Here is a 12,294-nt window from a genome sequence, read left to right as displayed (position 1 = left end):
TGGGAAAGCAAAGTTCACCTGGTGTTGAAGCTAGGGGGGAATGGGAATGGCAACAAGAAGGGCTTCTCTAAATGCATTATCAACATAATGAAGGTTAATGGTGGCATTCCTTGGGTAGCAATGCTAGGGCCGATAATGTTTATGTCTGCATTAGTGCTCCCCAGTGTAAGAAAGGTGTTGACATACTGGAAAAAGTCCAGTGGAGACTACCACAGTGGTCAGGGGGCTGGAGCACAAGACATACGAGGAGAAGCCAAAAGAATTGGGTTTGCTGAGCCTGGAAAAGAGAAGGCAAGGAGGAGATCTTATTGCTGTCTTCAACTCCCACATGGAAAAGTGTGGAGAAGATGGAGTCAGGCTTTTCTCCGGGGTTCACAGGGACGGGAAAAGAGACAATGAACAAAATTTGCAACATGGGAAATTCAGATTAGATATAAGGGGAAAAAAATCACTGTGAGGCTGGTCAAACACTGGTACAGGGGTCCAGGGTGGGAGTTTGTACTAGAGAGCTCCAGCGATTCCTTCTGTGAGTGCCTGCACAGCTCCTCCGCTGGCAAGATGGCCTGGATAGCAACAGCTGATAAGAGAGGAATGTGAATATAAATAGTGTGCGGGTGAAACACCCAGTACTGTCTGAGAGGGAGTTTGCCCCAGACTGATAATGCTAGAGAGGAAGATGACCATTAGCTGGATTAAACAGTAACCAGGAAATTACCAAGAGACTTTGGAAACAAAGAAGGATTCAGCTTTATTGCACTTCTGATGCTGACCATGAACGTATAGTTCATGGCTTCCCTGTTAATTACATGTTGTTAATAAATCGGTAAACCACTTTGATCCTGATTTGATTTAATCCACATGAACTGAGCAGTTTCTCCCTCTGACCCCTTCACTCCTAAATATTACATGATTCTAGGATATCACTAGGACTAAGCCATCACTCCAGATCTCACCATGGTTCTTAAGGACATTGCAGTCTATATGGGCTGGTGTAAAACAAAAGTAATTCACTATAAATGACCTATAAATGAGAAAATAATTGGAGCATTTTTGCTTTTTATATATTCAAGGCAATGCACTTTTTGTGTGTCTTCCAGAGATTCTCTTTGCAGGTAGACTGCAGGAGATTCATTGCTACTGTATCTTAAGATAAAAGTGCCCTTTAGAAGTGTGTGTATTTCTTCATTGGTCATCTGAATATCATATTTAAAGTTAAATTTTCAGCTATTTAAAATTAAATGAGATGTATCCTACTGTTAGTCATTTAATGAGGTTTCAATATGAACAAGCAAAATAATTTCCTGGGTACCATGCCAGTTATCTTCTGTCATCTGTAATTTTCTTGCTAAAGGTGTTGATGTCCTGAGGCCAGTTATTATGGCCCTTAATGACCTTACAACACTTCCTTGAAATGGAATTTTATTCGGTAGAATAATAGAATTCACCCCATAATCACTCTGATTTGCTAAGTACAAGAGACAGTCCACAATCTGCAATCTACCTTTTTAGGTAACAGAAAACTATGCACCACAGATGTGCTGTGGTGGTCTCATTAAGTACCAGTGAAGTAGCACATGCCATAGTTCATGATCTGAGTCCAACCAATTATAGGAATTTTTGAAATATTCTTCTGGATTAAATTTTATGTATGAAAGGCTTTGGCCTGGTACATGAGATTGAATAAATGCAAGAAAACAAAATGTAAGATGATGAAAATTGCATGCTTGTAGTCCTCTGCCTATGTCTTCATTAGTTTAAATTAACTACTGAAAACAGTTATCAGCAACTGGAGAACTGAGTTTTATCAGTTTAATCAGTTAACTGACTTAATCCTGAACCAACTGAGGATAATGAATCATCCAATGCATCATGTAAGTCAGAGTGAAGAAAACCCAAAGAATATTGTCAATCTGAGATATTTCATCAAAACCTAAGCATGTCACCTTCATTCTCTCTGACCATAAACTTACAACATTGAGCTTCATTTTATTTTTGTGATCCTCCTCAGAGCCTCTTTTACTTCCTTATTCCTCAGGCTGTAGATCAAGGGGTTCAGCATAGGAGTCACTACTGTGTAGAACACCGCAGCCCATTTATCTTCTCCTCTTGAGTTTTCTGAGCTTGGTTTTAAATAAATAAAAAGCGATGTCCCATAGAAGATGCTCACAACAGTCAGGTGTGAGGCACAGGTGGAGAAGGCTTTGCGTTTGCCCTTGGCTGAGCGGATCCTCAGGATGGTGGAGAGGATGACAATGTAGGAGATCAGGATAATGAGACTGCTGGAAACACCATATAAGTTAGCAGAAGTTGTGAGAATGATGCAGTTGAGGGTGGTGTCGGAAGTTGAGAGTGAAATCAGAAGAGAGATGTCACAGAAAAACAAATCAATGACATTGGAGCCACAGAAAGATAAGTTTAATATGCCCATGGTGTGACCCATGCTGTTCATCAGTCCAACCAGATACGACCCAATCACCAGCTGGAAACAGAGTCTCGGAGACATGACAACCGAATATACCAGGGGATGACAAATGGCCACGTAACGGTCATATGCCATCGTAGCCAGCAGGAAACATTCAGTAATCCCCAAAATATCAAAAATGAACACTTGAGCTAGACACCCAGCATAAGCAACAGTCTTCTCCTCTGACATAAAATCAACCAGCATCTTGGAGGTGATGACTGTGGAAGAACAGAGGTCCACAAAAGCCAGATTGCCCAGGAAATAATACATGGGGGAGTGGAGTTGAGGACTGGTCCTGATTAATGTGATTATCCCAAGGTTCCCCAGGATGGTGACAAGATAGATGAGCAGAAACATCAGAAAGAGGGTAACCTGAATCACTGGATCATCTGCGAGCCCCATTAAAATGAATTCAGTCATTTGGGTGCAGTTGCTTTCTGCCATTAGTTTGATGCACGCTTTCTGTGTGTAGTATACAGGGGAAGATCATTAATTCCTTGCTACTACAGGCATGTATCTCCCAGGTGAAAAACTTCTCCAGTGGGCACTGTCACTGGTGCTGTAAAGAGAGAGTCATGCAAGATCTAAAGGAAAATTTAGACACAGATCAATTAGAAACAGCTTCTCAAATGGCTTCTCAGAGAGTGGGTAAAATAAACCAGGTGCTGCAAAAGCCAAGTTCTGCTCAAGCTGTAAAATGCCTAGGCATAGCATGGTGTGTAACAGTCTCATCCTTTAGTTCATTTTTGAACTGGTTGTTTGGCAATGACCATTATGGAAAGTTGTACTAAGTTTACTAACCAGAGTAGCTTCACCTTGGTGCTGGATTTCATGCTCTGCGATAGATTGTTCAGTTTGGGACACTGAAATTATATGACTCAATCTGAAACACAGAAAAAGTGCTTTTACAAGGTAACATTGCTCATCTTCCCATAGGCAGGACAGAAGTCTGGTAGGACAATAACTATTCATCATCTTTCTCGTAGGCATTTGCTACCCATCTGCTTCTTCCCTCTGTGCTGAGACTTCTTTTTCATAACTATGAAACCTTAAGACACAGAGGATTATATTGGCCTCCCCTCACTCCTGATATCTTGTTTTATCTGTACAAATATTTCCTAGTTCTTTGGCCTGTCCCTACAGTCTATAAATGAAAATGGGCAACCCCAGAAGTTGAACAATCTCTCCTTGAAAATACTGGGGGAGAAGGAGGGAAATCAGTCTTTGGATATGCCCCATCTCCAACAGTAAACTCCCTAAATATTCATTATGGGAATGGTTCTGGTCCTCACCCAGGAGTCCTTTCTGGTCAATGGGGAGAGAATGCTGCCTGAGCATACACTCTGATAATGTAATCTCCAGATCTGCTTTCTCAATGGTTGTGTAGTAAGGAGAGACAGAACAGTAAGTTGCCTGTTTTGGGAAGAAAGTACAGAGTGTCATACCCCAGAAGAAACATCACTCTTCCCTCTCACCAACATCAGAGCTTCCCAGTCTGGGCAACACAGAAAAAACATCTTTAAAGAACCGACAATGAAATGACAAGGACTCCACTGAGGCAGGCACAGGAGGCTTTTACAAAGAACAAACTGGGTTGGGAAGGAATGAAGAGTTGTTCCTATGCTATCAGCAAAGCTAGAATTACAAACCTGTAAAAGCGCCAGAAGTAACTCATCCAGGTAGCTACTGCTGGAAGGACAAATCTTTGACAGAGGAACTGAAACCCAGGACGCTGCAGGGAGAGCATGAAATAAGGACAGGAAGAGGTTTCAGAAGGATTATGTAGAAAGACAGGTGCTGGGAAAGCATGGAGGGGGTCTCTCCCACAGAGAGGAAAGTTCAAATAAAAAAAGCTGACCTGTACTCTCCCTTTTCCACAAACGGAGCACAGTGTGCACAGAACACACACAGATGACTGCAATGCAGATGTCTAGGGGTGAGGGATACAAAACCCACACAAGTGTTCCTTGTCACTTGTCCCTGTCTTCCCTGTCTCTTCCTCTCTGAGCCATTTCCTTTTTGCAAGAGAAAACTATGGGAAATTGGTGGAGACACTATTTCCTTGCTCATGGGTCTGGTACTGGGAATTCCAACTAAGGCTGAAAAACAATAAGACTCACTTACATTTCAGTAATACTTCTCTCTGCTTCCCTCTTGAAAAATCTCAGAGAGATACAGATGTGGCGAAGCACCTGACTTAAGCTGTACAGCAGAACTTGAAAACAAGCCACCTTCACTAAACACTCTTATTAGTTCACCTAATATGGAGATTTGGAGACTGAGAATCTCTTTCAGTCTCTGGAGCATTAAAGAGCTCAAAGCAGGTCATTATCTTTTCTCTACACTTTTCAGTTTGGAGAAGCATACCCGGAGGAGATGACCTCAGCTCATTTGAAGAATGGGGCTTTGGATCAAGGAAATCAAAGAGGACAAACCACAGAACCACACCCTATCTTTCATGTCCATTTTTTGAACAACTTCTCAGAGATAATAACAACTCCAGAAGTGCTTAGTTTGACTTTGCCATGCACAACAGAAATGGAATTATACAATCACAGAGTCAAATTTTTGAGATTGGAAAGGACCTCTGGGTGTTATCTGGTCCAAACCCCAACACAGAGCAGGGGAACTTCAAAGACAGATAGAACTTCAAAGATTGACTGGGTCACTCATGGCCTTGTCCAGTTTTATTTTAAAATTCTCAAAGGATGGAAATTCTACAACCTGCTTGGGAAACTCCTAGTGTTTGACCAGCCTCACTTTCTGTTTTCCAATATCCAACTAGGATTTCCCTTACTGTGACTCATACACTTTTTCAAGACACCTTCCAGCGTTTGCCCACCCTCATGGTGAAACATTTTTTTCCTAATATCTCATCAGAATTTCCTGTGTTGCAGCTTGGTTCTTTGCCTTTCACACTGCCAGTGTGCACCTCCAAAACATCTGGCTCTACTCTTCCCTTTATCCACCCACAAGGTATTTGAAGACACCAAAAAGATCATTTCTTCTCCAGGGAAAGCAAACCAGCTCTTCTCAGCCTCTCCTCATGTATCATATGTTCCAGCCCCCTGACTAGATTAGTGGTCTCCACTGGACTCAATCCAGTGCATTAATGTCCTTCTTATTCTAGGAAGCCCCAAACTCAGTTTAATACTCCAGATGTGGTCTCACTAGTGCTAAATAGAGGAGAACAACCCCTTCCTTCGATTTGCTGCCCACACTCTTGCCAACACAGCCCAGGAAGTGGCTGGCCTTTTTTAGCTGCAGGGGCACCCTGCTGACTTGTGGACAAGCTGGTGTCCACCAGAACCCCCAGGTCCTTTACTACCAAGCTGCTCTTCATCCACTTGCCCTGAGCCCATCCAGGATGCAGGACACAGCATTCAGGTTAGCCGATCATGATTTTTGGTCAGCCCACATCTCAAGCTTGTTGAGGTCCCTGTCGGGGTTTAGTCAGGGCTGGCTGCTCCATAAGGGAATGGTAGCTGAGGGGCACCCCACTGCAGGCCATGCATGCAGCAACAGGTTGCTGTCCTGCAGGGGACACTGTGGGTAGAGCCAGGGGTTGATTATGGGGACCACTGACATCTCCAGGCACCACAAGCAGAAAAACAGGCCCCAGGGTTCATCCAGGGAGTCCAGGCAGAAGCAAAAGGAGATGGAGCCAGAAACAGGACTGGAGACAAGGGTATGAGGGTTCCATCCAGGAAACAAGCTTGCTACAGCATAGGTCCAAGGTCCATGTAGGAGGTGGGGCCAGAGTCAAGGCTAGAGACCAGTACTCCTACAACATAGCTCGGGTAGGGACTGAAGGCCCAGGACTGAGATTAAATGGAGCCCCTGACCCATGGGCAGAGGGTGTGGGTGGAGGCCCCAGGAGAGAATAGTTATGGCAATTAAGGCCTGTTGGTGTACTCAGGGCCCTGACAGTCCCTTTGAATAGAGGCCCTGCCCTCCAGGGCATTTACTGCTCCCCTCAATTTCATATCATCCACAAACTTGCTGAGGGTGCACTCTGTCCTTTCACTCAAGTCATTAATCAAGATTTTCAGCAGTGTCAGTCCCAGTATCAAGCCCTGAGAAATGCTACTAGTAACCAGCCACCAGCTGGACTTTGTACCATTCCTCACCACCCTTTGACCCTAACAATCCAGCCGGTTTTCTACCCACCTTAAATTCCATGTAGGCAAACCACATCTCATGAGTTTGACTATAAGAAGTCAATGGAAGATCGTGCCAGAAACATTGCTTGACATGTAGGTCATCTACTGCTCTCCTTTTGTCCACACAGCCAGTCATCTCATTATCCAAGGCAATCAGCTCAGTTAGGCTTGATTTGCCCTTGGTAAATCTATGCTGCCTATTCATAATCACCTACTCATCCTTCATCTGCCTGGAGAGGGCTTCCAGGTTGATTTGTTTCATAATCTTCCTAAGGAGTGAGGCAGTCTGTAATTCCTGGGTCCTCCTTCTTGATGCTTGGAACAACACTTGCCTTTTGGCAGTCATCAGGCACCTACCTTAAATGTGTCAGCTGAAAGAGAAAATGGACCTGAGAGCTTGAGGGAGAGAGGCCCAAAGCCGGCAGGAAGATGACAAGAGGGATCAAACTTGGAGCATGAAAAAGGACTCAGTGGGACAGCAAGTGGGGAAAACAGTGGTCTTCTGAAGACACAAAGAAAAATGGTAGGGCTGGCCCTATTTCCAGTGGCTCTGATTGCAGATTTCCAAGCCCAATGGAAGTTAGGATATTCCTCCTTCTGTGGCTCTTCCACAGCTAATGATGGTGAGTGTTGAGGTCAGCACAAACTACCTGTCAGTGTGGGATAGGGTCACACAGTATATTTTGCAGAGGGCAATTAGCTTAGACTCAAAAGTCTTGACCCATACCCTTTGCAGAACATGGTATAGGGCAGCAGATTGAAAACTTTTGGAGCTACACACAGAAAAGAAAACAAAAATCACATGGATTGCCACCAGAGTTCAGCCAGGTTTAAGACCCTGCCTCCACTCATGGTGAAGAAGAATTAATATAAAGTCAGATAGGGCTGGACACTCCCTTAGCCTCTAAGCATTAGGGTTTTACAGACTTAAGAGACAGAGACCACATCTGGATCATAATCGTTTCTGGCCAACAGATGGTGATGCTGAGACACGAGAGAGTCAGCAGGAGCTGGCCCAGATGGCCATTTGGTCTGCAGTACTCTAGTATTGCTTCCTCCAACTCCCCAGTGCTTCCTGCACTCTCCTGTCCTCCCTTTCTTAGTACCTCCATTCCCCACCCCTCCATGGGGAGCAGGCCATGTATTCAGACGCACTTGCAATATGTTCATTTCCATGCAAGAACTTCTTCTGCTTTAATATGTCCAGGCAGATCAATCTGCATGCATGGAGTTCATGCTTCCCCTGTATCTGTTGGTCAGCCAGTTAAAGAGTCAGAGCTCTGTTCCCCTCTCTGTCAAGCTAGAGCAGACCTGGACTCTGTGAACAGATACACATGCCTTTCTGATGGGCTTTTACTCCAACTCTGTGAAGGAGCTTATGTGCTAAAGCTATCCTAAGGATGCTGCATGCACGGAAGTTCTCCATTTCCTAGTGTGAAAGGAACATGAAGGATGTGCTGGGCCCCTGGGCAGGCAAACCCCCAAATTAGGCTCTGTGAATGAAGCTTGTCCTTGCCTGAAGGTGCAGACAGTATGAACTCCATCTGCATCCCCCAGCAAGGGGTCGTAGTGGTTGGTAATTGTCCATGGTAAATGTCTGGGTGGCTCCATTGCCAACAGGCTATTCCTAGCCCTGCCAGGCCAAGACCACATGGCAAAGACAGCCTCAGCTGAAGGGCTACAGCCCCTCTCCTTTGTCCCTGCACTGTCTGATCCACACCGAGGGAACAGAGGGCACTCACTGCTTGGAAGTCCTTTTGTAGGGCTTCGTTTTTCTCATTCCTGTGGTCAGGTCACCTTTTCCCAACAAAGGAACAGGTTTTGCAGCCACTCTGGGTTTCTTACCTCTTCTTCCGAGCCAGGAGCAGGAGCTCTGAAATCCATCTGTGTGGGAACTTGCATAGTGCTGTCCACTGCAGTATTTCCAACATTATAGGAAAAAAAGACTCTCCTAATATCTCACATGTCAGTAACCCCTAGGATGCATTGAGGAATGTCATCTTTGTCCCCCAGGTGACAGTATGGTAGTGGATATTTAAGCCTTATAAAGTCTTCCTGGGAAAGGTTTTTAAGGAATTCCCATAGCAGGTCTCCCTAAATCTCTTTGATTTTTTCTCTTGTAAGGAATGGGAACTAGAAGTACAATCAAAAACTAGGTCTCCTTATGAACAGTAAATGCAGCACAGAGGTTTTCCAAAGCAGGTTACAGTATACAACCATCTAGAAAGGTGTTGCAACATTCTATCAAGTGTAGCAAATGAGACCCTAGATGAGAGAAGTGGTTTTATTTTAAAAGAAAAAACTGAAACAAAACCGGCTTCTCTCATTTACTCTCACGCCTTTACTCTCACGTACTCAGAAGCACCAGGATGTGTGTGCCCAAGCAATATGTTCAGCAGTCAGTCCCCAGGGCATGCAGTTTGAAGCATGCAGCCACTAAGGTGCTTGCATCCAAGCAGTCTGCCCAGGAACCCTTGCAATGACACAGAAGATGAAGGACAGTGGCTATCAAGTCCTCCTTGCACCTCTTTGGTTCCCAGGTTGGAAATAGCATGCTGGGTTTGGATGTGTCTTTTTGTACCCTTTCAGAGCTGGGTGGGATGAGCCTTTCCATGTTGCCCCACCCCAGTGTGTCAGTAGGATTTTCTCACTGTTCCCCGTCTCCTGAACTGGGTGTCCTGAGTAGTGCCATGCAAATATGCTGGGACCTCTCTGACCTACTAAGGTGGTGCTATCAGCACAAACCATTCCCCTGTCCTGGATCTTCACATTTCTGAGACAGATTTCTATAGCCCTTCCCTGACAATGTCCAGAGCTGAGAGCAGGCCACTAGGGTGTGTCCAGGATCTGAGGTTTTAAAACCCTTCTAGAGCCTCATTAAGGGGTATAGGCCATGATCTAAGATTGTTTTATCATTCTGTAAGGGTAAGAAAACCTAAGACACAAGCACTAGGGCCTCTGACAGGGCAACTCCTCCATATGTCCATCTTTTTCATTATCTCCCAGAGGGAAACTTGACTTGGTCACTGTCTCTGCTCCCTGCTAATTGCTCAGTACAGCTGTGCAGCACAAGGTCTCCTACCATTTGCAGGTCTTCCAGGCTTTTGTTGCTCATTACCCAGAGCTGGAAGAGAAACAGCCCAGGAGTATTAACAACAGGTTGCAGCAACCCCCTGCCCCAAGCTGTCAGCCTCCAGAAGGCATTGTGCTCCCTCCTCCAGTGCCCTGACACATTCTGGGCTTGCAGCTGGAGCTATTAACCCCAGGACAAGCCTCCTTCCCCTTTCATTTTTGATGTCACCTCCGTACTGTTCCCTGGTTGCCTTAGTTCCCCCACCCTCCTGCTCTGCATCTGCTACAGCGCAGGAAATGACAGGAAATTGCAAACACCCCTTTGCAATGCAGACACACAGGGAGGGGAACGTGCTCTCAGGGTCACCCAGGAGCACTTCAAAATGCAGAAGCACTGCTCTCTGCTGCCTAGAAGTGTCCCCACTTTTGCATGACATACAAGGTAGCCACCCTCAGTGCATCTCATGCAGCTTGTGCAGAACTCACTATCCAGTGCAGCAGCAGCCTGGATCACTCAGGCTTGGCATCATTTGTTTTCTCTGCATGAAACCAAGAGCTGGGCAGACTCTCACCAAGCCGAAGCATCACCTCCTAAAAGGAGGGACCTCTCTTGCTTGCCTCTCTCTTTCTCTGTTCTGTGTTGGACTTTCTCCACCCCTTCCACAAGGCTCCATAACAAAATATGAGTCTCAAACTGCAGGGAGAAACAAAGCAAAAGGGACATTTTTAAACCTGCTAGGAAACACCAAGAAAAAATGCCAATAAAGTTTTCTTCTACTACAGAGGAGGAAATTCTGCAAAGACCAGCCACTCCAGAATGTCATGTAAAATGGTCTTATTTAAAGTGGTCCCATGTTTATCACCTTCAAATACTTGGGTGCTAAGAAACTCTTCCCTAACTGGCATTGTCCATCCTGAAGGCATCAGTGGGGTCAGTGCTCTCCTGGGACAGCTCTCCTGGCAGACGAGTCTGCTTTCTGATGCCTTGTCGTTGCAGGGCTGTAGTTACAGGGGAATCTCAGCTTTCATTTACTAAAAATATGGGAGAGGGGAACAGGTTTGTAGCCTTGGGAAGAAAGAAGTGAAAAAAATAATCAAGCTAACACTGTCTCAGAAATACAACAATCACTTTCAAAAGCCTTGTGGTTTTTAAGTCCACCACCTGATTTTGAGGACATACCTCACATTTTTAGATAACTGGAGACACTATGCAAGGAGATCTCTTTGAAGGAGGCAGCTGCCTGTAAGCCAGCACTCAAGTGTGGACCAGGGAGTTTCACTGCTAGCACCCAGCTGCAAGCCTGGGTGTGAAGCAACTCCTTACCTCCTAACCCCACACTGGGAAATTCCCAGTCTCTCTGTCTTTGCCCTCAGTGGTGTCTAGCTGTGTTTTCCCTGGCTGAGAGCCTGTATTGAGGACAAGCTCCCCAAAGCCCAGGGAAGGGATTTTGGCAGATGTTCCTTGCTCTCAGGTTCACCCCTGCAATGCCTTGGGGATACCCTTGTGGAGTGGCAGCAGCTTCTTCCAGTGAGTGAGCATGATGCACAGTGTGGAAGCTCTGCCTGCAGCAGATGGGACCCCGAAATGGCATGCTGTGCACTGAGAAACATCTTGAGCATCTCCCCAACCCAGTCTGCCCCATGCAGTGCCAGTCCTGCCCAGCATCAGCTCTGGCTGTGCTCAGCCCCAGGGCTCAGGCCCCCTCCATCCATCTTCCTGCTGTCAGCGCGCCCACACCACCTCTCACACCTCCTCATTGCTGCGCTCGATACCTGCCCGACGGCAAGAGACAGGAACTGCCAGTGCTGCTGACAGCAGGAGATGAATGGGGCCGAGTTGGCGCTGCAAGGCACAGGGAAGGAGGGGAGATGTGCAGAGCTATGGTGGACATTTCAGTCTTGGGGAGCCATCTGCAGGGCTAAGGCCCTATGGACCAGGACAGGGGATGAGGACTGTGTCCCATCAGACAGTCCCAAGCATCCTTTTGGTGCTTTTTGGCCTCCTAGACAGTCACTAATCCCTTCCTGTCTTGCATCAGTCCCAGTCCAAAAAACTCAGCTCCAGCTGAGACCGTGCTGTCCGTGTAGCCCACTTTGGCCACCCAAGACATCACCAGAGTATGAGGTCTGAAAATTTTCCTTTCCCTATATGATGGCTGCAAGGAATTGGGAAGGATTTTAAGCACCAAACCCGTACGCAAAAGTGAAACCTGAGCTGCTGCTTAAGTTAATAGTCCAAGTTTATAGGAAAGGACTGGCTTTGCTGAAGCGAGCAGTTGCCAAGCCTCTGATGGGGAAGGATTAGAGCCCTTGCTCACTGTCACCATCACCCGGGCATTGCTGGAAAGCGAAGACCCCTGGGAGGCTGTTAGTGACCCATGTACAAGGTGAGGACAGAGCAGTAGTACTGCAACCACCTCCCCCACCACCACGGACAGGACACCTTGGACAAGCTTTTCCAAAGCCACCTGCATTAATGAGGGGGTCACAGAGGAGCCCCAGCTCCTGTAAGATTGCGATCTCGATCAGGCAGGTCCCAGCTCTGAAGTGCCTCATCCAGCACACAGGCTTGGTGCAGACACAGTCCTCTGGTTT

At 46.2% G+C, this 12,294-nt stretch overlaps 1 protein-coding gene across 1 annotated transcript; it reads right to left on the bottom strand.

Moving 5' to 3' along the window:
- Positions 1-1,981: 1,981 nt before the first annotated feature.
- On the bottom strand, positions 1,982-2,908 carry LOC106487933 (olfactory receptor 5G9-like). Its single transcript, XM_013946741.2, has one exon. The coding sequence runs from the start codon at positions 2,906-2,908 to the stop codon at positions 1,982-1,984; it is 927 nt and encodes a 308-aa protein (XP_013802195.2).
- Between the last annotated feature and the right edge of the window lie 9,386 nt (positions 2,909-12,294).

This window comes from Apteryx mantelli, chromosome 4 (genome assembly GCF_036417845.1).
Source record: "Apteryx mantelli isolate bAptMan1 chromosome 4, bAptMan1.hap1, whole genome shotgun sequence".
In the NCBI taxonomy this organism is placed as follows: Eukaryota; Metazoa; Chordata; class Aves; order Apterygiformes; family Apterygidae; genus Apteryx; species Apteryx mantelli.
Note: the sequence above shows the minus strand (reverse complement) of the source record. Positions and strands in the feature narration are given on the sequence as shown.